We start from the raw sequence: 25,075 nt of genomic DNA, 5'->3' as shown, positions 1-25,075 counted from the left end.
GACCTACCCCCCCCGGTCTGGAGATCTCTCTCTCTGTTGGGGAGACCTTCCTCTGGGCTGAAACTGTTTTTCTCTGGGAGAGGTCTGTTTATTACCTTCCCACTTCTTTTTTTGGAGTAATTAAATTATTTTTAATGAGTCTTTTCAGGATTTTCTGTTAGTTGTGGTTTTAGTGGTATCCCACCCAAACTATCTCTACCTAATTCTTCATAGGATTTTTCAATTATTCCGGCAAGTTCAAAAGGCTGGTCTGCTATTTCTGTTTCTTTTAATTTTTGGCGGATCGCCACGGATGCTGCTTCTCCTTTTATGTTGGCTAGTGGTATAGCTGAGACTTGCCTAACGTCTTTCAGTAATTTCATACCTAGATTTAAAGCAGGCTCTGGACCGTATTCATTTTGAATCTGTCTTAGTAAGTCTGGTATAACCGCCATAGACGGAACACCATGTGTTTTCGTGTAGATTGAAGCAAAGTATGTTCCCCAAGTGTCACAGTCCTCCACATGTGGTGCGATCCCCATTGGTAAACAGATTATCAGAATTCTGTGTTTTTCATGAGGTGTACTATCAGGGAATACAGCCTGTATTTGAGTTAACTTTTGAGCCAGCCTGAACGGAATTTGTTCCCGTTTTGCGGGTAATTTACCAATGACTGATTGTATAGTCTGTGGTATAATTTTATTTGTGTTCCCCTGGTGAGGGGTGTGCTGTGGAATTTTTATTGCTGGTTGGACTGTTAAAGTCCGCATGACATATTGGACTAATTGTCTATGTATTTTAATTGTTTTAGTTGAACAGTTCTCTGTCTGACATTTCATCAATGTCAGGATATGGTGTATAGCTGGCTAGAACCAGCCATGTGGCTCTTGGTCTACCTAGTAGACCGAGCCTGGTAATGTGATTTTGATGTTTTAGGGCGCCATTAAACCAGAGCTGATGCTCTTGGTAAGTTAGTGGAATTTCCACGTCCTCGAAAGGAACGTATTCCGCTGGGGTTTCCCCTTCTTTGTAATAGTGGAACTCGTGTGTTACAGCATTTGCTGCTGGAAAAGTTATCCATGAATAGAATACCTCTGTCTGCCGATATTCATGTGCCTCTACCACAAATATGACTGTACCACCTCTCGATGATATACCACTATTTATTAGTTTGTAAGTTACACTCTCTTACATTTACTGGGATGATTACTGCATCCAGGATGTTTTGCTGAAGACTTATGTCCTCTGCTAATAGGTCAGTTGCTATTCTAGCTCTCTCCCTTTCGTCGTCACTCTGTCATTTTGCTGACAAAGTTTGCAGAGCAAGTTTCAAGGAAACAAAGATTAGGTGCACAATATTTTGGAACACTGTATCCTTCAACGTTGAATAAACCAATAAACTAATACATAGGATTCTCGTCCTACTTAGTTCTGGCGGATACTAACCTTTTACCCACTCCAGATGTCTATTGGAGTTTTTACGGAAAAAGGGATCTGTGTGAAAAGCACGACTGAGTTACTCTAGTATCTAGCGTTAAATTATCGCCTTACCAAATGTTGGGCGCCATGTAGTGTAGTTCCTATATTCCTAATAGGCTCTGCGCATTGGAATAACAAACGATAGTTTAGACGTAGGACTTATGACAACTAGGTCTCTATTGAATATGTTAGACTTAATTGTGTGCGCCAGCTAGCTCAGAGGTCACTAGAAACTCTCGAATACACAAGAAGGGATTAGCTTCTGACAACCATATAACATGACAACTTTGTTCCCCCTGAAATATGGAATATATCTCCAGAGTCGCGGAAACAATAGATGGCTATTTCACTCAGTCAATCGTGCATGCTTCGTTTCACCAGAAGTGCAGAGAAATAGAGAGACGGGCGTTTTCAATAAAAAGGTTATTTATTGAGCAGTCTTCTTTCTCATGCAAGAGAAGTGAATTGCTACAATCGTAATACTTGCTATGAAGTAAAGTGCGTACAGTAAAAGGAGTAGTATGAAATAATACTGTAAAAGCATTTATATGGTTTCTAAGCCATAGGATACATAAAATAGATCAAATACATACAATGATAAATAATGATTAAAAGTACTCAACTGGTGCATCTAAAATACGCCTACCCCGGTGTACCCAACCTAAGTCTAGTACAAGGGAAGTAGTAAGTGAGGTGTAGCTTGAGTTAAATAGTTTCTGCCAAGAATCTATCCAAGAATTCTCTAAGGGTCTAATCAGCTCCGTACCTTGGTTATAGAATGAAGGAGGTCTTGTACAACACTGGAGCTGGATTTCTCGGCAGGAGAAAAGACAGCATCTCTCTCAGTACGTCAGCAGGGAGGGTCGGCTTCCTTTGGCACTCGCATACAGCAGGGCGTCGGGCAGGTAGTCGATCTGCTCCAAAACCACTGTGTGTTTGTTAGGGCAGATGTGGGCATATTTATACCTGGAAGGTGCAGAGTTTGACGTAAGGGTGGACATACTAACGTTACTAAGAACTTTAGGTTCTTTACACACTCCAGGAGCTCTGGGACAAATCAATACTGAAGCAGGGGGAATTCCCGGGCTGCTGAAGACTGGTTGTCTTTAAGAACTCGTTGTACTCTGGGAGCTTAGTGGAAGTAGCCAGGCCGTATTTGGGCGGCATTGGCTGTGTCTAAATATGGTTATGATTCTTATGCCAATATAAGGATATGATAAGTTATATCTATATAAGGGCATGAATCGGGAAAATTACACTAGAGCCCTAGATACGTTACACCTCCAGGCGGATTTTTTTTTATTTAGATGAGCCATTCAGTTTTTTTTAGCAGATTTTTGAATCGTTAACAGTTGGTTTCTATCTTTCATCTTGGCTCTTTCAATGGCTGTTTCAACTATATTGGTTGGGTATCCTCTTTGAATTTTTCGAACATTTTATTGCAGTTAATGTAATAGTTTTCTTCACTGGATGAAATTCTTTTAACTCTTAACTGAGTATGGTAAATGCCGTTTGAGTGCTTTTTGATGACAACTTTGATAGTGTAATAAATTATTTCAGACAGTGGATTTGGTAAACACATCCCTAATCAATCTATTGCCTTTTTACCGTAATAGCTACATCCAAGAAAGTAAGAAGATTTTTACTTCTAGTATTGGTAAAACATGGTGTACCTATTTTTGGTCCACTAATTAAAGAGCCAGCTTCATACATACACCTCTAAAGCCTTCAAGTTTCTAACCACTAACGTATTGTTTCTTACCGGTCAGTGTAGTTTTGCAGCTTGAAGAATTTTCTGGATTCACTATGCTGTGTTAATCTGCCATGTAGAGGTTGGATCTGGAATTGTAGTATTTCTTCTCTTTTTTTCGTGGCAGGTGGGCGTCGACACGCCACCATTTGATGTCCTTCTGGGACTTTAACATGCTTCCTCCGGAAGCTACCACCTTTGGTCACCATCTTCGGATTCTTTTTTCTTCTTGTTTCATTTATTTCTTCCTCCGGTCTCATCTTTCTGCCGGAGAAGGGTCTGTTCACTAGTGAATCCGAAAATTCTTCAAGCTGCAAAACGACAGACAGGTAAGAAACTATAGATTTTGCAGCGTGAATCTTTTCTGGATTCACTATGCTGTGCATAGACTTTCTAGAAGTTTGCTAGTCTTGTGGTGGTTGGGTGGAAGATGAGCGTTCGTTAGTGAATTTATGTTGTAAGACCTTTTGTCCTACTTGTGCTTCTTCATTCATACGGATATCCACGCAGTAGTCCTTTGTGAACGTGTGCACTGAAGACCATGTTGCTGCTTGGCAAATGTCTTGAATAGGCGTATTTGTTGAAAAGCTGCTGTTGCTTCTTTCTTCCTTGTTGAGTGACCGTGTGGTGCTCTTTGTAATGTCTGACCTGCCTGTTTGTGGCACAACTGTATGGCTTGTGCAATCCATCTTGCGATGGTATTCTTGGTCACTGGTCGTCCAAGAAAACTGTTGGCAAATCATGTAAAGAATTGTTCAGTTTTCCTGTATTCTTTGGTTCTTTCTATGTAGTACATGACTCCCTTCTGGCGTCCAGCGTGTGCAATACCCTTTCTGCTTGTGTTTTTGGAAAAAACTTGGTATTTTTATTGCTTGGTTTACGTGGAACTTTGATACCACCTTTGGCACAAATTGTGGATCCGTTCTCATGACGATTCTGTCATGTACTTGGAAGTAGGGCTCTTGCAGTGCAATTCACTTACTCTACGTAGTGATGTAATTGCAACTAAAAACACAGTTTTTAGTGTGAGCATTTGTAGCATTGCTTTGTGGATTGGTTCGAATGGTGCTTTCATCATTTGAGCTAGTAATACATTGAGATTCAATGCAGGTCTTGGCATCATTTTTGGAGGTGCTATTCCTTTTGCTCCTTCTAGGAATGTTTTGACCACAAGGAATGTGAAGAAAATCTTCCCTGTTTCTCCCCTTCTGTACGCTATGATTGCTGTCAAGTGTACCTTATAGATGTGTAGCTCAGTTTATTCTGTAGTAAATATGTTAAGTATTTTAGTACTGTTGATTCTCTTGTGATCTTTTTTGAAAGTTTTTGTCTAAGGCACCATTGAGAGAATTTTTTCCATTTGGCTGTGTAACACCTTGTAGGTTTTCTCGCTTTTCTGAGTACTGCCATTGTGGTCTCTGGTAGTCTGAAGTGAGCAAATTCCACCCCACTCTAGCTGGGAAGGATCGGTTGTAAAGGTCACCGCTGGAGTTGGTTGTGTAAGAAGTCTCCCTTGTGCTATGTTCCTTTTGTTCCACCATGCCATCTTTTGATGAACTGTCTGCGTGACAACCACTAGATCCTCCCAACTCCCTGTTGCCTTTGACCATTGCTGTTGAATCCATTCCTGGAATGGTCATGTGTAGTCAGATGTTTGTGACTAGATGAATGCATTACATCTATCATCCCTAGCAGTTTGCCCACTGTTCTCACTGTCGGAGCTTGTCCCTTGTGGTATAGAAGAGTCTCCTTCAGTATCAAAACTGTTCCGTTCATGCTTGGAAAAACCTTTCCTAGTATTGTGTTGATTTCTGCCCCTAGGAATATCTTTACCTGTTCTGGGTTCTATGGACTATTTTTCCCAGTGTATTCAGAAACAGAGTTGGACCAATGTCTCTGACTTTCTGTATGTGTTCTTTGCAAACATTGTATGAGCTTGCTCTTACTAACCAGTCGTCTACGTATGGAAAAACATGAATCCCTTGCATTCTTAGGTGGGCCGCTACTGCTGCTAGACATTTTGTGAAGACTCTTGGAGCGGATTTCATTCCGAATGCTAGCACTGTGAATTGGTAGTGTATTTTGTTGATCACAAATCTCAATAGGCCTCTGTGTCTGCTGTTCATGGGGATGTGCAAGTAAGCGTCTTTTAAGTCTATAGTTGCCATGAAGTCCCCTTCCTGTATCTGAGGTTTTACTTCTTGTAAGGTTGTCATTTTGAATTGGAGTCTTTATGAATTAAAGAACCTTCAGTCTAGTATTGGTCATAAGGTTCCATCCTCCTTTGTAATAAGGAAGTACGTGGAATACATGCCTTTGTTCCTTTCCTTGTATGGTACCTTTTCAATGGCATTTTTGTTCAGAAGCTCTTGTGCTTCTTCGAGCAAATGAGAGTTCTTTTGCAGAATGAACCTTGTTGTATGGTCTCTTGGTTGGAGGTTGTTTTGCAAGTTCTATGCAATATCCGTACTGTATTATGTTTAATATCCATTTGTCGCATGTAATTTTCTTCCACTCCTGGAAGAAGTTTCTTATCCTGCCTCCCACTGGTGTTATATGTTGGAGGAATAGATTGCTGCTTGGGACATGTTCTTTTGTTAGGTTTGTTTTCTTCTGGTGATTCGGCATTGAGATCTTGCCACTGCATGCCTTGCGCCTCCGAGGTCGCCGAACCGTGATAGGTTTGGTCATCTTCCTCTCCTTCAGCCTTGAAGTAGTACTCCTCTTCCTCGGCCGGTTCTGGTGTTGTCGGCAGCTCTAGTTCTTTTTCGGCTTCGGTCGAAATTTTCTGCAGAATTTGTAATGGTTTTATTTTTTTGTCTAAATCCTTGCGCTGCAAGATACTTGCCATTTCGGCTTCAAGCATTTTCTTTTTCTTTCCAACTCCAACGCTTGTGTTTCGGCATCGAGATTTTCGGCCTTTCTTTTGGAGCTTGTCGACTTTTTTTTTTTGTATCCTCATCTTGCGGATATGTAGATAAGGAGGTTTAGGAAGTCTGATGGTTCTTTGTTGTTATACCTTCACTGCCCCGTTCTCGAGTTGTCTTTGGGGAGTATACCCTTATCTGTTATGACCATTCATTTAACTCCTGTAACCTTTTATCGTTGCCAATAATTCTGTGGTTTCGAGAGGGTTTCGACGTCTAAGCTTATTTAACCCTTTCTTTTTTCGACAGAGTTTTTTCATGACTGCTCTTTGAAGACTCTTTTCTAGGGTTTTCGCTGTCTGGGAGTCCTTGTCAAAGGAACCGACGGACTTTTTGTCCTTGGACGCACTTGCAGATGTCGAATGTTTTGACGCCAAGGCTCCTTTCGAGGACTTAAGAGTCGCTATGTCGTGGGTCAGGTGACTGGGGGTCGATGCTTCTCTTACCTCCTTTGGAGTATGTTTTTGCCCTCGACGACTGGGTCATGCACGTCCTCTTCGCCTTCAGGCCCTTTGGTGACGTTGTCCTCTTCTTCGCTGGAGAGGCCCAGGTCTCGAAGATACGTAGGTGGCCCATGACCCTACATGTTGTAATTATCTCTTTTCTGCCTCTCTCACCCTTTATGTCTTCGGGGTGAACGGCGAGCATGCATTGCAATCTTCGCTTCGGTGATCCATCGGTAGGTAAAGGTTACATAACTGATGCTGATCCTTCTGTGCGTACTTGTGGTGACAATTGTCGCAGAACTTGAATGGGTATTTGTCCATTACCGCGCACAGGGAGCCTCCTGTATGCACATTCTCAGTGAGACGTCAAAGCTTTGGTCTTTTTTTTTTTTGCTGTGTCCCGGTTCACCGACTCGACGGACAGTACGTCGATAAAGTTCTTTTCTTGGGGTTTTTTATATTTTTCGTTGATTCTTCTCAAAACTGAGAATCCTACAGTACTCATTCCCACCACCTTTTAGACCTTTCTTTGAGGTTCATGGTTGTAACTATTCCCTCAGCTACATCGCCAGTCTGTACACACTCAGCAAAAAGTGCTTCTGCCTACTCAGCAATGTTCCAGTGGTGATCCTCAGTTCATCCTTCACTTTAGCCTGCATGTCCATGCGTAGTTACGACCTCAACTGGATTATGATCTTAGTGACCCGAAATATATCACTCCTCCGAAATGCAAAAGGAAGCGGATCACAACTCCATTACTGCTGAGTAGAGGATCTCGCTGATGGACATATCATGTATTGGCAAGAGGTGCAACAAAGCTAAATACTCCACTTGAATTCCCTCAAACTGTGAGCTCAAACATTGAAACATTATAGCCAATTGCTTCATGAGGACCTCAATAACATCTGGTTAGGAGTCTCTTCCAAGATTGACGCAGCCACTATCAAGATATCAGCTCTCAAACGGCTAAAGAAATGTAAGGCTGCGGAGCAAGATCATATCTTTCTATGATATGATCCTAAAACAGACTGTCATTGCGTTGGAAATATGGAAAAGACATGACACTGCTCTGGAGACCTACATACACATTGACATAGCAAAAGGCTTAAGCAGGGTATGTGCACAGCAGCAAGGAGTAGTTTCTGTCCTGTAACTCCAGTTCTGTAGTAGGGGCATCTCTGTTATAGTCATAATCTAGTGAATAGTCCCGCCCATGTGCGTGGACCCCGGAGCAATCAAAAATAATCTCTTAAAGTGTCGAAAAAATGCAGAACTGCACAGACACTTTAGAGAGAATTTAAAGACATATAATGCAGCCTATAAACAGGCTACACTGTCCAGTACTTCAACTAGAAATTCCACCAAAAATCCACAAACAGCAAAGCCTGTTCAGATTTCCCTTGCCTTCTGCAAAAACCTTCTGGAATGATAGAGAGGAAGACATGGACAGACAAGCCCCATAGGCTGCCATTATGTGGCTCAAAACGGGATACTGTGCCTTTAAGAGAACTTTCCAGAACTTCACAGTATCCCAGAATGCACTGCAGGTCCCTTTTACTTTCAGTTCTTTTTGAAGGCGTAACATGCCAGACCTGTAGCATTCCGTACATGAATCTCTCTCCACTGGGGAGAGGGCGGGCGCTTATGACTATAACAGATACCCCTACTACAGAACTGGAGTTACAGGACAGAAACTACTCCTTCTGTAGTAAGGGTTCTCCGTGTATAGTCATAATCTAGTGAATAGAATGGCAAGCCCATCCCCACACCAAAGCGGCGGTGGAGAAAAGAAATCAACACCACTATTGTGCAAACAAATTCCACAGCGAAGCCTGTCCAACCTGGGCATCTGCCCTGGCATCAGTGTCCAGACAGTAATGCTTAGCAAAGGTATGAACCGACTTCCAAGTGGCGGCCTTGCAAATTTCTGCAATCGGCACATTACGGAGCAAGGCTGTCGTGGCAGCTTTGCCCCTGGTGGAATGAGCCTTAGGCTTACCTCCTAAGGTCTTATTAGCTTTCTGGTAACACAGTTGTATGCAGGACACAATCCACCTAGAGATGGATTGCTTAGAGGTCGCAAGACCCGTCCTGACCGATCCATAATTGATAAACAATTGGTCTGACCTACGAATACCTTTGGTCTTATCCAGGTAAAATTATAACACCCTCATAACATCCAGGGAATGTAAGGACCTTTCCGCTGGAGATGAAGGGTTCGGAAAAAACGTAGGCAGAGTTATAGTCTGGTTGACATGAAAATCAGAAATAACCTTGGGAAGAAATTTAGGGTGAGTACGCATAACAACCTTAGCAGCATGAAATACAGTATACGGTTCTTGGCAACACAACGCCTGAATTTCACTCACCCTGCGGGCCGATGTAATGGCCACGAGGAACGCCACCTTCCAGGACAGGTGCTGCAACGAGGCCTTATGAATGGGTCCAAAAGGCTCCTTCATTAATCGGGACAGCACCACATTCAATTCCCATGAAGGCAAAGTAAGCCTGACAGGAGAGAACACTTTCTTCAAGCCTTCCAAAAAATCTTTGATCACAGGGATCTGGAAGAAGGAAGTCTGTGAAGGTCTTTTCCTGTAGGCAGTCAATGCAGCGGATGAACCTTAGGGATCTGGAAGAAGGAAGTCTGTGAAGGGCTTTTCCTGTAGGCAGTCAATGCAGCGAGATGAACCTTAATGGAATGAACATTAAGGCCAGACAGTGCCAAATGTAGAAGATAAGGAAGGATGACATCTTCCTTGCACGTCGTAGGGTCAAAGTTCTTGGACACACACCAGATACAAAACCTCTTCCACTTGTAAGCATAAGATGTCCGGGTGGAAGGTCGCTTAGACTCCTTCAGTATGTCCATGCAATCTTCGGGCAGATTCAGATGGCCATATTGCACTATCTCAGGAGCCATGCCGCCAAACTCGAGGACGAGAGGTTGGGGTGCAACAACTGCCCCCCGAACTTCGTGAGAAGGTCCGGCCTGCACGACAGTCGTATGTGCGGAAGGGGAGACCGGTGTAGAAGGTCCGTAAACCACCACTGCCTAGGCCATTCCGGGGCAATCAGGATCATCCGTGCCCTGGACCGGGACAGCTTGATGAGCACCGCTAGAAATCCAGCGGAATGGGCGGAAAAGCGTAAACAAAGCTGTTCGACCAGTTGATTCAGAGTGCATTCCCCAGCGTCCCTTGCTGGTAGTACCTGGAGGCGAAGTCTCGGCATTTGCGGTTTTCGGCAGTGGCAAACAGATCTACATCAGGAGTCCCCCACCTTTCGAAGACTTCTCCTAGTAGGTCGTCGTTTATGACCCAATCGTGGTTTTCCTGAATCAGTCTGCTCAGTGCGTCTGCCTGAACATTCTGCACACCTGGTAGATGGGTAGCCGTTATCGTCAATCCTCTGGCCAGGAGCCAGTGCCAGATAGTCTGCGCCTCCCGAGACAGGGTGCGCGATCTCGACCCCCCTGCTTGTTGAGGTAATACATCGTGGTCGTATTGTCCGTCTGTACAAGCAGAGAGTTGGTCTGGAAAGACGGATGAAAGGCCTTCAGTGCCAAGTGAACAGCTCTGAGTTCCAGGAAATTGATGTGATAGGTGGACTCCATCAGAGACCACGTTCCTTGAATCTGTAAGTCTCCCCAGCCGTGGAGAGAAGCATCCGTCACGATAGTCTGAGTAGGAATGTCCTTGTGGAAGGGAACCCCTCTGAGGAGATTCTCCGCTGAACACCACCACTTCAGAGACTGAAGAGCATGCAGAGACAGTCGTATCTTGTCGTCCCAAGATCCTTTCCTCTGGTCCCATTGGTCCTCCAAGCACTCCTGCAGAGGTCTCATGTGTAGTCGTGTATGAGGAGTGAGGAAGATACAAGAGGCCATCGACCCCAGTAGAGAAGACACTGTCCTCACTGTTGTAGATGTAGCGGTCATAAGAGCCTGAGCCTTCCGAAGGATCGATCGCAGTCGCTCCTCGGGAGACATGCTTGCTGACAGCGTATTGATGGTGGATCCCAAGTACTGAATGCACTGGACCGGGGTCGGGACAGACTTGGACATGTTGATGTGCAACCCCAACTTGTTCAAGAGAACGCACGTCTTCTGGAAGTCTACTTGAGCTTCCGAGAAGGAGGCCTTGATCAACCAATCGTCCAGGTACGGGTAGACAAACACCTTGTTCTTCCTGGGGTGTGCCGCTACCACTGCCATGCACTTCGAGAAACGTTCTGGACGCACATTTCAGCCCGAATGGCAGCACTGTGTACTGATAATGGTTGGTGCCGACTTGAAATCACAGAAACTTCCTGTGTTTGTACGTGATGGGCACGTGGAAGTTCTTGATCCCCTGTTTCGTCGCCATCAATCAGTGAGATCTCCAAGATCTAACCAGCGTAATCTGCTGGTAGTACCCAGGGTGAAGCTGGCTCGGATGGGTGGCCGTCGGCTTTCTGTTCAAGCAGCCAAAGAATGGAACAAACTCCCAGACAACATCAGGCATGAGTCCAACCATCTAGCTTTCAGGAAGCGATTAAAGACACTTTTGTTCCGATAGTGTCTTTCTATGTCCTCTGGTCTTTCAGCGCTGGGATGCTCGAGAGTAGCCATGCGCTATACAAGAGGGTATTCATTCATTCATTCAAGTACGCATCCTGTATGTCTATGGCACAAAGCCAGTCCCCCTGTTGCAACTGAAGAAAAATCTGATGCCAAGACAGCATGCAAAACTTTTCTCTGCGAATCCACTTGTTTGCCTGCCGCAAGTCCAGAATGGGCCTGAACTCGTTCTTGTCCTTCTTGCGAACCAGGAAGAACCGGGAGTACAGACCTCTTCCTCTTTGAGACAGAGGTACGTCTTCTATCGCCCTTTTCCTTAACAGAATATCGGCCTCCGCCTGGAGCTCGCGCAGTTGATACTGCGAGCTGACCGGAGGGATCGCTGGAGGAGGGCTGATGAACCGAAGACTGTATCCATTGCAAACAATATTCAGCACCCACTTGTCCGGAGTAATTTTTCACCACTCTGCCAGACAAAATTGAACGCTTCCCCCCACCGGAGCGAGTAACGGATGAAGGGGAAGTAACCGCTCAGGGTCGAGACCCGGCTGGGCCCTTGTTCGCGGTAGAGGACTGCTGTCCCCCTCTACCCTTCTGTTGTTTCTGGAAGGGTCTCCGGAACTGCTGCTGTTGTTGCTGCTGCTGTCCCGAAGACTGCCCCCGTCCTCTTGTGCGCCGTAGCGCCTCTGGAAAGGCCTGAAGGATTTCTTCTCTTTGGGCTTCTCCAAGCCCACAGCCGTAAGGGTCTCCTCCTCCGCCTTCATGCGGGCCATCTCATCATCGGCGTGTTTTCCGAACAAAGTATCCCCGGAAAAAGGCAGGTTGGCCACCCGCTGCTGGGCCTCCGGCTTGAGTGACGTGAGCCGGAGCCAGGCATGTCGTCGCTGATTGATTCCATGGCAGTAACCATGGGCACACTTTGAAGTTGGGCAGCCAACAAGGAGACATCCGCAGCTGCTCTGATTGGACACCAGCATCCCTTCCTTGAGGATCTCCTGGAAGTCCTCCCCTCTTGTCTCTCAGTAGCAGTTCCACGAACTGTTGCAGGGAGTCCCACAGAGCCCGGTCATAACGTCCCAGCAGAGCTGTATCACTGGACGCCTTCATGTCTGTGGAAGCGGTCCCACACGCCTTCCTCCCAGCTGAGTCGATGAATCTACTCTCTTTATCTGGAGGCACGGTGGATGACGGGGAGGTAGAGTGTAGCTTCCTGGCCGCCATCACTATCACCGAATCCGGTACCGGATCAACTCTCAGAAAGGCAGGGTTCGAATCCGGGGCCCTGTACTTCTTTAGAAGTCGGGATGGAGCAGCCTTCACCACAGCCGGTGTGAGGAACAGCTCCTCTGCGGGTTCCTTCAATCCAGGCACTAGCGGAAGCAAAGGGCGAGACAGATGCCTCTTGTGGAGTTGAAGGTGTAGGAGGCGTCACAGCGATACCCAACTTCCCAGCCCCCCTCAGGAGGACCTCCTGGAAAGTGGCAATGTCATCCACTGGAGAAACCCTGGTCTCTGGGGAGTCCGACAAGGTCGGGGAGTAGGAACGGGTCCTGCAAGAGTCCGTTCGGGACATCAACCCCCACCTCCTATGGCGACGCCTTGATCTGGTGGAGGATCTATGACGACTCCTCGATCTTCCTCTCTCTCCGGAGCGTGAACGCGACCTCCTCGGCCGAGGGCGGTCAACCGGGTCCACCGGAACGAGTGACTTCGGCTTGGACGGAGCCTTCGGTTTAGGCGTACCCTTGGGTGGTGTAGGAAGAGCAGGCGGCGAAGTAGACCTCGGTGGAACTGGAGGCGGCTTCACTGGCAACCCTGGCCCAGGGTGTGGTGGAGGCAACGGAGGAGGAGTAGGGGTCCTCTGGGGGAGTCCCCTCGGTAACGGAGGAGGGGGAGTCACCTTCCCCGACGGGGTATACACCTCGGAGTACACCGAGCCCGGCCATACTCCACCTCTACCAGCCTGGGAAGTCGGCGAACTTCCCACAGCGTCAGGCCTCTTTGCGCCTCTCTTCGACGTCGAGGAACGGCGACCAGACGTTGAGTGCCTCTTCGGCGACGAACGCTTTCGGCTCGACGGCGATAGTCAGCGCCTCGACGGCGATAGTCAGCGCCTCGACGGCGATAGTCAGCGCCTCGACGGCGATAGTCAGCGCCTCGACGGCGATAGTCAGCGCCTCGACGGCGATAGTCAGCGCCTCGGCGGCGATAGTCAGCGCCTCGACGGCGATCTGCCATGCCTCGACGGCGATCTGCCATGCCTCGACGGCGATCTGCCATGCCTCGACGGCGATCTGCCATGCCTCGACGGCGATCTGCCATGCCTCGACGGCGATCTGCCATGCCTCGACGGCGATCTGCCATGCCTCGACGGCGATCTGCCATGCCTCGACGGCGATCGGGGTTTCGACGGCGATCGGGGTTTCGACGGCGATCGGGGTTTCGACGTCGACCCGTGCTTCAACCTTGACGACAAGGACTCCCTCGACGCCGAACGCCTCCTCTTCGCCGACGGCAAACTGCGGTGTCGCCTCGACGGCGAGCGCCAACGCCGGGCCCGTCGACGTCGAAAGCTCGACGTCGACGACGAAGAAACAGTCACCGGGGACTTCGAAGGTCTAGAAACATCCCGACGTCGTTTAGTCTCTGACGACGGGGAGCAGACCGTAGTCATCCCTCTCGACGCCCTAGTGGGCGCAAAGGACCCAGGCGGAGAATGGTGGCGTTTGTTGGCCTTCCTGCCCCTGGGGAGCCCCCCAGAGGCCTCAGCATGGGCAGAAGAAGCCCCTCCAGAGCCACCTTGTGCCTTCAATCTTCTTTCTTAGAGGCCCTGAAGTCTGATCTTCTTCCTGTCCTTCAGGGTCCTGCCAGAGAAGCCTTGACATATCACACACTCCTCAGGGATATGTGAAGAAGGAAGGCAGAGGATACACACCTCATGGGGATCCAATTTGGCCTTCTTCCTGGAGCAATCCGGGCATTTATCGAATAAAGCAGGCATATTCGACAAAAAACAGAGTGCAAGAACCAAGGAGAAAGGCACCAAAGTACAACAAAGCACTTAACTTGAGAAAAAGCAGTAAAAAAAAAAATCACCAAAAACCCTAAAAAGGGAGAGCTCAATGCTCCAGGGTCCTGCTAGCAGGAGCCGGAAAAAAGAACTGAAAGTAAAAGGGACCTGCAGTGCATTCTGGGATACTGTGAAGTTCTGGAATGTTCTCTTAAAGGCACAGTATCCTGTTTTGAGCCACATAATGGCAGCCTATGGGGCTTGTCTGTCCATGTCTTCCTCTCTATCATTCCAGAGGGTTTTTGCTGAAGGCAAGGGAAATCTGGACAGGCTTTGCTGTTTGTGGATTTTTGGTGGAATTTCTAGTTGAAGTACTGGACAGTGTAGCCTGTTTATAGGCTGCATTATATGTCTTTAAATTCTCTCTAAAGTGTCTGTGCAGTTCTGCATTTTTTCGACACTTTAAGAGATTATTTTTGATTGCTCCGGGGTCCACGCACATGGGCGGGACTATTCACTAGATTATGACTATACACAGAGATCCCCCTACTACAGAACTGTGAAATCTGCCAGCACTGCAGCTTTTTGGGTTGTTACAACCTATATGAGTATGTACACAAATCTTAATAGTAAAATCCAAAAGACATAGGACTAGAAGATCTTCTAGTCTCAAACCAACTGGTCAAATCATCAAAAGATTTAACTAACAGCCATCAAAAAGTATTGCTATGGACGTCGAGACCGCATCCGAACCCAATGGCGGAAAAAAACAATCTGGGGATGGAGCCGATGCCCATGCGCACTGTAGTCCAGGGGAGGAGCCACCTATCTCAGGATACTTCGAAGACTCTTCCAGGACAACAATGTGCGATCATCCGGACCCAACACTAGGCGGCGATCTAATGCTAAGATATGAATTTAGCAGCCCACATGCCTCGAACGTATTGCTATGGTCTGGCATTAACATTTACAGCTCGCATCCCTTAGGCATGATAAGCGATTAAAAGTCATGAACCGTCCTTATTATGTACATGTCTTATTCGGCGCTTATACAAATTAAGATATGCTGCATATGAAACTGTTAAAAGCTAATGGTTTGGGAGAAATTATGAAATGAACTTGGACAGATCTCCATAGAGACAGATGAAAGGTGCCCTCATTCACTGAAGGTACAAACACCTCAGTACCTGAAGCAGGATATTGTCTACACTCTGACACCTGCTGCACCAGGGCACGTCACATAGTCCAAACTTGAAGAGGCACTTGAACGGAGCCTTGCTACCTTAATGACAGAATGGCTGCATAGTACCTTGCATGGAGGAAAGGCATTTCTACTTGCATCTCAACTCTTCTTCCAGGTGAGAAACCCCAATGTCTCCTTACAGATGGGCATACCCTTATTACCACATTGATAGTGGCAAAAAGCAGTCAAGGGATGAGTTTAAGGATTGTTCACAAAACATGAGCTGTAGAGGTTATGCAGGTCAGCTATGGCAAACTGCTGGTGGCAAAACATGCACAGCCTGATAAAGCACTGCTGCATAAGCTACCCAATCAAAAAAACACATATGGAGAGAAAATATGTGAATACAGTTCTGCTATATTGAGGCTACAACAGATCTACGGGAAATCAGAGGAAGGAGATTTTGAAAAAAAGGGAACTGGGCGGCCACACGTGCGGAGATGGGGTGTTCTCTATATGGCACCCACAAGTGTACAGTACAGGTGTATACAGCTCAGTATTAAGACAGCTATGAAAGCAGTTTTAGGTCACGCTCTAGGTAGCACAGATGCCAACTGTCTTGTAAATGGAATAAAGCCAGGATGTCACTGCATGTTCATGGATTCATAAACCGAAGATATTCTCGGTTATAGCAGAAGGTGTGCAAGAAATCTGCACTAACCAAGCTACAAACTACCAATACACATTTGATCTGATTTTATGCTTGTATGGCTTCATTCATTATGGTAGACTACTCTAAGATCAGAACACATTTAGTTACCAGTTCTCTTCAAAACGTGGTGCTACAATACGTAGTACTACAAATTAAGAGTATTTGGATCTTTTGGTTTAGCATTACCCCTCAAGGGTTGCAATGCCACTGATGAGCTATTACTGATAAAGGGGAAGAATTTCTAACCACAAAAACAAATGTGACCAGGACTCAGCCTTTCTGTGGTTTTTAGCTTTCTTTTTGCTTGAAGAGCAGATTTTTCCCAGGGTACTTTGATCCTTTTCTTTGGCAGCTGCAAGATAAAACCATCCCTCAGAGGTAAATGTGTATAAAATAGTAGTATTTAAGGGGCCCAAGTCTTATGAATAAGTGAGTTCCTAAGAAAAAGTGCAAATGCAAGCTCCTGAAGGTTGCAACTGTAAAAGAGCAGAAGGACCTAAATTGTGGTACATCAGCGATTGTGAAAGGCCCAAACCTACCTTTCAGAGATTAGAGCTTTCTCGCAACAAATGTCAGCCTGTATAGGACCCTTTATCTCCAGACTGGAAATGGGCTCTTTTAAAAAAAAATATAACAAAGGGCAAAATTCATGCAGTTTCTCCAAATAGGGAATGCAGATTTTTTATGGCCCAGGCTCTCAAAAACACTTGCAGCGACGTGTGGATTAATAGAAGCCAGCCATAAATTGCAGGAGTAGTAGTTTTTTCTTTTAGAATAGAAACATAATGGAACAACATCGATCAAAGAAAAATAAAAAGCAATAGAAGTCGAGTGCCTGAAAACGGCAAGCGCCAGTACTGCCTAAAATAAATCGTAAATAGGCAGTCAGTCACTCCTGGGTGATAGTAAGACACGAAAGGATATGCATGTGAGTGAAGATTGCCTCTAAAAATGTCAAAGTGGTAGTTTTTTTAATCCCTGTAGCTGAAACAAGCAGTTCCCAACTGATTGGAATAAAAAAAGCAAGATAATAGCATAACTGGACTGATGTTTGAATAAGACGTCCACATCAACAATTTCATATAAAACATTAATTTAAAGTATCATTTAAAATTCTCATCATTAAAAAAAACCACTAGCAGAAACATGTTATGCATTTTTAAGATGGTCACGGCATATTTTTAAAGTTCCTAATGCACAGGGAAAAACTGCATAATAAACATTAACTGGTCCGTAGAAAACCATGTAGCAAAACTTGAACTACACTACTAAAAGTCCAAGTGAAGGCTCAGATTACCGTGACTAGGGCAAAAGTACAAGTTCCCAGCTTTTGTAAGTAACACTGAATACCCATTGATATCTAGCACTAGTCACGATAATTATCCTAAAGTACCAGCCCTCAACTTCTTATTAAAAAAACTTCACCATTGGTAGCAACTGCAAGATTACCACTTAATTCTGCTTAGTTCATGACCTTTACATAAATTGTCTTGAAGATTAAATTGATTTTCACTACTTGAAAAACAAAATTAGAGAGTCAAATTATCAAAGCACTTAACATTTAGGTTCACAAGTCTCCTGTCCTAGATAAACATCACCGCTATAAAGCATCAAGGGCAAATTTGCCACTCCTGAGGTCACATGAAAAGCAGCAAAAACATAAAAATTATCCAACAATAATACACAAGGAGCGTTGTTCTAATTTAAAACTTAGTTGGGTAGATAGCTTGAATGCCTCAAGATCTATTTGTGCCCCTGCCTTACTCACCTATGTCAGTTTCTTGGCTTTGTTGTACAGGGAATCCACAACTTTGCTCATATTGTGTATAGTTTCAAGAGCTGCTTCATAAGTCTTATCTACTGGCGGTTCGTCAAAAATGATCAGGACTCCCTCCCCTTGGTCAAGGATACCTGGAAAAATAGAAAAGGTATCTGCTGTTACATCAGGGGTACACATTTAAATCAATCTGGTCATATTTCAAATAATGCAGACTGACCTGTCTATATGCAGATCGTGACAGACCAGTGCTCATTCTTGATACAAGGCATTTTATGTACTACAACTGCGAAGCACAATAAACAAAACAATTCAAGCGGAACCCATTGAGACAACATCTAGCAGTCAAGTTTGCTCAAAACTACCTTATTAACCAATACAACCAAGCATGCTTTTGAATCAATCTTGTGCCATCTTGGGGTATGGCCAGGAACTGTACCAAAGTAAACAGAAATTAAGCTATTGCACACAATATCTACCTGGTCCAGATTTACACAACTTCACCTTCAAGGAACTGCCATAAATGGGGCAAAAGGATTAAGAGATGTGAAGGGGAAGAAAAGGGGAATGTAAGAAGCACAGGGATAACAGGCCAGCAGACCTTGTGAACCAGGGCACAAAGCATTTAAACCATGCCTATGCTCTTTAACGCTGCTGTAGTCTGGGATGAAAGGAAACTGAGTAACAGTTGCATTATAAGGCCCCCGCCCTAGGCAGGATGCTTAACCAATTTCCCAATCTTGGTCACTTATCACTGCATTAAAGGTAAATACAATAGTCCGACATGAACCCTTTCCTTCCCCAAATGTCCATACCATACAATCAGATGCATGGTACAGAGGAAGAGTAAGCACAGTAGGGTGTGTTTAATCTGTGCAGGGAGTCCCATTACACCCCGCTGCACTGGGCCATCAACCACACTTTCCTACAGGCAAAGGGAGGATCAAGTTTTGAAAGCAAGCATCAGTCACACTTAGGCAAGCATTGCCTGAAATGCTCATTTCCTTTGAAGTTTTGAAGAGAATAAGGACAGCAAAAAAGCAGTTGTGCAAATCAGCCTTTGCAAGTTTGGGGGAAAGTTGCAGTTGGCAACCTATGGGGAGAATGTGAGAACGTCAGGGATTCAGAGTAATGTTACATGAGAGGGAGACCAGATTTGTAAATGGATAAGGTGAGGTGATAAAGTTACTTACCTTTGGTAATGTATTATATGATAGACAGTCTCGCAGCAGATTTCATAACAGGGATGTCCTTGCCCAAATCAGTTTCCCACTTTGCCTTCAACGTTTCGAGGGGTGGCAAATGTTCACGAAGAATTCTGTTATACAAACAAGTCACCGCCTTGAATGTTCCCGCTGCCATCATGGTGTATTGGCAAGCCATAGACATCTCAGGCTCCGCTAACCCCATTCCCCAATCCTTCTGAATCGCTCTTATTACCGCTGCGTGAAGGAGGTAACCCCCCCAGTGAGAGGTCGAAGCGTTCCTGAAGGGCTGGAAACGGGAGGAGCGCTCCGTTTTCAAACAGATCTCCTACTACTTGTATCCCTGTCTCCTCCCATTGCTGCAGGCGCGACCAGTCGCCCCCGTACAGCAGCGCCGTCAGCATGCCCAGCGGTATTTCCGGGGCATATGGGTGTCGTACTCCGGCTCGCCGCTGCGCCCGATTCCAGCACTGCCGAAACGTGCTTTGCTCAAGGGTTAAGTCCCGAACAGCAATTTTCTGCCGCAAGGCGATATAGGCCAGTACGTGTTGTGGCGTGCCTCGCAGCCTGTCGTCCTACGGACCTCGGTACACTCGTGCCACCTCCTAAGTGAAGATCTGCAATTGGGCAGCGAGATAGTAGAGCTCTTAGTCCGGGACTGCAAGTCCCCCCTCCTCTTTCGGGCGGGTGAGCGTTGTCAATGCCACCCTGCATCTTCCCGCTCCCCACAGGAATGTGGATAGCTGGGATCCGAGTTGTCGGAAAAAGGAGCTGGGAATCCAGATCGGAAGCGTGCGGAAGTAATATAACAACCACGGCAGCGCCACTATCTTCAAGAGGGCTATCCGGCCAGCAATAGAGAGCGGAAGCGTGGCCCAAAAGGCCAAACTGCCCTTCAGCCCCCGCGCGCAATGCCCTACGTTACCCTCGAACAGGTCCGCGGCTGAATGATAAATGTGAACTCCGAGATATTGGAGACAAGTCGGTTCCCAAGTAAGCGTTGGTCGGTGGTCAGGCCGGGCGGTGCCCTGTCGCATCGGGAACAGGCTCGCCTTGGCCCAATTAACCTTCAGCCCCGAGAGCTCACCAAATCGACCTAGCATTCCTTCTGCGCCCTCCAGCTCTGCTGCGTCATTTTCAAGAAACAGCAGGAGGTCGTCGGCGTACAGTGAGATAAACTGCCGCCCTTCCCTGGCTGGCATGCCTGCAAAATTCCGCCGCGCTCAGGCCTCAGCCGCCAGCGGCTCGATTGCTAGCGCGAACAGGAGGGGGGACAGGGAGCATCCCTGCCGGGTGCCCCTCTCCACCGGGTATTGGTGAGATAAAGGTTCCGACCCTCACTCTCGCCACTGCCGCCGCATAAAGAACCCGCGTCCATCGGATATAACCTTCGCCTAAACCAAAGCGTTCCATTACCGTGTATAGGTAGTCCCATTCTAAACTATCGAACGCCTTTTCGATGTCAACCGAGAGGACCAGTGGGGCTCTGTCCTCCTGCTGCGAGTCTTCCATGAGGTGTCTAATATTGAGAGAGTCGTGTTCCGGGCCGGGAAAAAAACGTTCTGATCTTAATTGGATCAAGTTAGGCATATTCTGTAAGAGCCTCGCCGCCAGTACAGAGCTCAAAATTTTATAGTCGGCGGTCAGCATGGAGAGCGGTCTGTAAGACGCAGGGCTGCTACTCTCCCTATCGGGTTTCAGGATTGGTATCACTATCGCTTCTCACATTGACTGAGGTAGTTGGCCCGCAGTTCTGGCCTCCTTGTAGACGGTTAGGAGTCGCGGCGCCAAGATGTCCATATACTTGCTAAAAAATTCAATGGGCAGCCCATCTATGCCCGGCGTCTTGTTGCGGGCCATTTTCTTGACTGCTCCCCTGATCTCCCCCAATTCTATATCTTTCCCCAGTTCCTTTGCCTGCTCCTCATCCAGCCGCGGCAGGGTAAGACCGTCTAGGAAGGTCGCTGCCGCTTCCACCCGGTCGCTCTGGTCGCTTTTATACAGGCCCTCATAATACTTTTGAAAAACATCCACTATGGCCGACTGGGTGCAGTGCATATAGCCCTCCTCATCTGTGATGTGTAGAATGGGGGAGCAGCGTTTCGTAAGGGTTTGCAAGCCAAGCCAATAGGGTGCCCGACTTATCCCCCTCCACATGGGATCGCAGCGTATATGCCCGATGGTCAAAAGCCCGAAGCCGCTCCACCTCAACCGCTACCGCTTTTCTAGCCGAGCTGACTGCCTCCTGGAGATCCGGGCGGCCAGGACGCCTCCTTTCTGCTTCTCGCAATTTAGTGTCTGCCCTATCCAGATCCGCTAGCAGCACCTTCCTCGTGCCCACGTACTTTGTTATGCATTGTCCCCTCATTACTACCTTAAAGGCATCCCATTCCGTTGCCCTAGAGGCTGTTGACACCTCATTGTCAGTAAAATATTGGACCATGCCCTCCTCCAGGGCCGCCCCAAAAAGTGGGTCCTCCAGAGTTTCCAGGTCAGTACCCGGGGTGTCACGTTCACCCAGTCTAAATGAATCAGGAGCGGGTTGTGGTCCGAGATTGTTCTTGTTAAATACTCTGACCAAGTTACGGCCGGCAACACGCCTTGAGAGCATAAAATCGCATCTAGCCGGACGTGGAGGTCATGTAACCCGGAAAAGAACGAGTAATCACGATCGGTTGGATGTTGCGCTCTCCATATATCGGCCAGCCCCCAGCTCTCCTGCCACTCCAGTCTACCCTTAGTGATTCGGTGCACAGGGGAGTCCCTCAAGGGCGGGTGAGATCTATCCAAATGCACGTCCGCTATGGAGTTAAAGTCCGCCCCCAGAAGGATAGGGCCCCCCAGGAAACGCGCCAGTGTCCCCGACATTCCCGCATAAAAGGCCAATTGTTCCATATTCGGGGCATATACAGTACAAAGGACAATGTCTCTACCTCTCAGCTTACCCTCCACCACTACATACCTCCCCTCCAGGTCTATCAACTGCTGTGCCGGTTGAAAAGGTGTTCCCGCTCTGACCCATATCAAGACTCCCCTAGCGTATGCTGAGTAACAAGTATGAAAGATCTGCCCTCTCCATCTTCTCAATCAATCAATCAATCAAAGACATTTATAGAGCGCACTACTTACCCGTAGGGTCTCAAGGCGCTTAGGGGGGGGGGGTGCCGTTACTGCTCGAACAGCCAGGTCTTGAGCTTCTTCCTGAAGGAGAGGTGGTCTTGGGTCAGGCGCAGGGAGGGAGGGAGGGAGTTCCAGTTCTTGGCGGCCAGGTAGGAGAAGGACCTTCCTCCTGTTGTCGCTCTACGGATGCGTGGGACGGCGGCGAGGGCGTGGCTGGCTGATCGGAGGTGGCGTTTGAGAGCGTAGAAGTTGATTCGGTTGTTGAGGTAGCTCGGGCCTTGATCGTGAAGGGCTTTGTGTGCGTGGGTGAGGAGACGGAAGGTGATTCTTTTGTTGACGGGGAGCCAATGCAGGTCTCTCAGGTGTCCGGAGATGTGGCTGTTACGTGGGATGTCGAGGATGAATCTGGCTGAGGCGTTCTGGATCCGCTAAAGTCTCTTCTGGAGCTTGGCGGTGGTTCCGGCGTAGAGGGCGTTGCCGTAGTCCAGTCGGCTGGTGACAAGGGCCTGGGTGACGGTCTTCCTGGTCTCCGTGGGGATCCACCAGAAGATCTTCCGTAGCATGCGCAGGATGTTGAAGCACGCCGAGGAGACGGCGTTGACTTGCTTGGTCATGGAGAGGGAGGAGTCCAGGATGAAGCCCAGGTTGCGTGCGTGGTTAGTCGGTTTGGGTGCGGTGCCCAGGGCGGGGGGCCACCAGGAGTCGTCCCAGGCGGTGGGCGTGGAGCCCAGGATGAGGACCTCCGTCTTGTCTGAGTTCAGTTTCAGGCGGCTGGTCGTCATCCACTCGGCTACCTCCTTCATCCCTTCGTGCAGGTTGGCTCTGGCGGCGGCGGGGTCGTTGGTCAGGGAGAGGATCAGCTGGGTGTCGTCGGCGTAGGAGATTATGTTGAGGTTGTGTTGGCGTGCGATGGCTGCGAGGGGGCTCATGTAGACGTTGAAGAGGGTAGGGCTCAGCGAGGATCCTTGAGGGACGCCACAGATGACTTCGGTGGCTTCTGACTTGTACGGCGGTAGGCGGACTCTCTGTGTTCTTCCGTCGAGGAAGGAGACGACCCATTCCAGTGCCTTCTCCTGGATTCCGACGTTGCTGAGGCGTTGCACTAGGGTGCGGTGGCAGACAGTGTCGAAGGCCGCGGAGAGGTCTAGGAGGATGAGGGCCGCTGTTTCTCCGTTGTCCATCAGGGCTCGAATGTCGTCGGTGGCGGCGATGAGGGCGGTCGCAGGTGCTGTGGTTGGCTCGGAAGCCGGACTGCGAGGGGTCGAGGGATCCGTTCGTCTCGAGGAAGGCGGCCAGCTGTTTGTTGACGGTCTTCTCGATGACTTTGGCTGGAAACGGGAGGAGCGAGACTGGGTGGTAATTCTTGAGTTCGGTGGGGTCTGCTGTAGGTTTCTTGAGAAGAGCGCTGAGTTCGGCGTGCTTCCAGCTCTCGGGGAAGGTGGCGGTGTCAAAGGTGTTGATGATGTCCCGCAGGTGGGGTGCGATGACAGCGTCGGCCTTGTTGAAGACGTGGTGAGGGCAGGGGTCGGTCGGAGATCCGGAGTGGACGGAGTTCATCATGCGGACGGTGTCTTCGGTGCTGATCGGAGTCCAGGCTCGGAGGGCGGTGGTGGGCGGCGTAGCTGTGGTCGTGGCGTGCGTCGGTTGGGTGCTGAAGCTGTTGTGTATGTCCGCGATCTTGTTGTGGAAGTAGAAGGCGAGGGAGTTGCAGAGATCTTGCGAGGGGGTGATGTCGTTGTTTCCGGTGTTGGGGTTGGAGAGCTCTTTGACGATGTTGAAGAGTTCCTTGCAGTTGTGTGCGTTGTTGTCCAGCCGGTCCTTGAATGCAGTTTTCTTGGCGGCTCGGATCAGTTGGTGGTGCTTCCGGGTGGCGAGTTTGAGGGTGGTCTTGTTGTCCGGTGTGGGTTCCTTTCTCCAGACTTTCTCGAGGGCTCGGCAGTTCTTCTTGGAGCTCTTGAGTTCGTCGGTGAACCATGGGGCTTTCTTTCTGCCGGGTCTGCTGGGCGGGGTCCTCAGAGGGGCGAGTTCGTCCGCGCAGTTGCTGATCCACTTCGTGAGGTTGTCGGCGGCCTGGCTGGGGTTCGCTGAGCTGGCAGGAGGGTGCTGGCTCAGGGAAGCGGCGAGCTGGTCGGCTGTGATCTTGTTCCAGCTTCTACGGGCAACCTGTTGCTGATGGATCGTCGTTCTTTTGAAGGTGAAGTGTACGCAGCTGTGGTCCGTCCAGTGGAGTTCTGTGGCGTGGCTGAAGGCGATGTCTTTGCTGGATGAGAAGACGGCGTTGAGTGTGTGTCCGGCGAGGTGGGTGGGGGCGCTCACCAGTTGCTTCAGTCCAAGGTTGGCGAGGTTGTCGAGCAGGGTGCTGGTGTTGCGGTCGTTGTTGTTCTCCAGGTGGAAGTTGAGGTCCCCCAGGAGGATGTAGTCAGTGGAGGGGAGGGCATGCGGGCTGACGAAGTCGGTGATGTCCTCGCTGAATTGAGTGCGTGGTCCCGGGGGTCGGTAGATCAGGGTGCCTCTGAGGGTGGTCTTCGGATCGGTGTGGATCTGGAAATGCAGGTGTTCGGCGGTGGTTAGGGTGTTGTCGGTGCTAGTCGTGATTCGGGTGGTGTTCCTGTGGATGAAGGCGATGCCTCCTCCCATCTGGTTGGCGGTGCGGTCCCTCCGGGTGATCTTGTAGCCCTCTGGGATGGCGATGGCGATGTCGGGCGCTGAAGAGGCGTTCATCCAGGTCTCCGTGATGAAGGCAACGTCAGGGGCTGTGGCGTCTAGGAGGTTCCAGAGTTCGATGGTGTGTCTGTGGACGGAGCGGGTGTTTAGCAGGATGCACTTGAGGTGTTTGCTGCTGGTGTTCGGCTTGGCAGGTGCTGGTGCTGGGCAGGTCCGGATGCAGGTGATCTTGCAGGTGTGGCAGCTGAAGGGTCCGTGGGAG

The 25,075-nt window shown here is 48.3% G+C and overlaps 1 protein-coding gene across 1 annotated transcript in view; it reads right to left on the bottom strand.

Annotated features, from left to right (window-relative positions):
- The window catches only part of PSMD11 (proteasome 26S subunit, non-ATPase 11), a 413,573-nt gene that overhangs the window by 28,051 nt on the left and 360,447 nt on the right, over positions 1–25,075 (bottom strand). Inside the window, exon 13 of the mRNA XM_086923842.1 lies at positions 17,816–17,958. Coding sequence (XP_086779968.1) covers positions 17,816–17,958 — 143 coding nt within the window. The remainder of the gene's footprint in view (positions 1–17,815; positions 17,959–25,075) is intronic.

This window comes from Lissotriton vulgaris, chromosome 5, assembly GCF_964263255.1.
Source record: "Lissotriton vulgaris chromosome 5, aLisVul1.2, whole genome shotgun sequence".
In the NCBI taxonomy this organism is placed as follows: domain Eukaryota; kingdom Metazoa; phylum Chordata; class Amphibia; order Caudata; family Salamandridae; genus Lissotriton; species Lissotriton vulgaris.
Note: the sequence above shows the minus strand (reverse complement) of the source record. Positions and strands in the feature narration are given on the sequence as shown.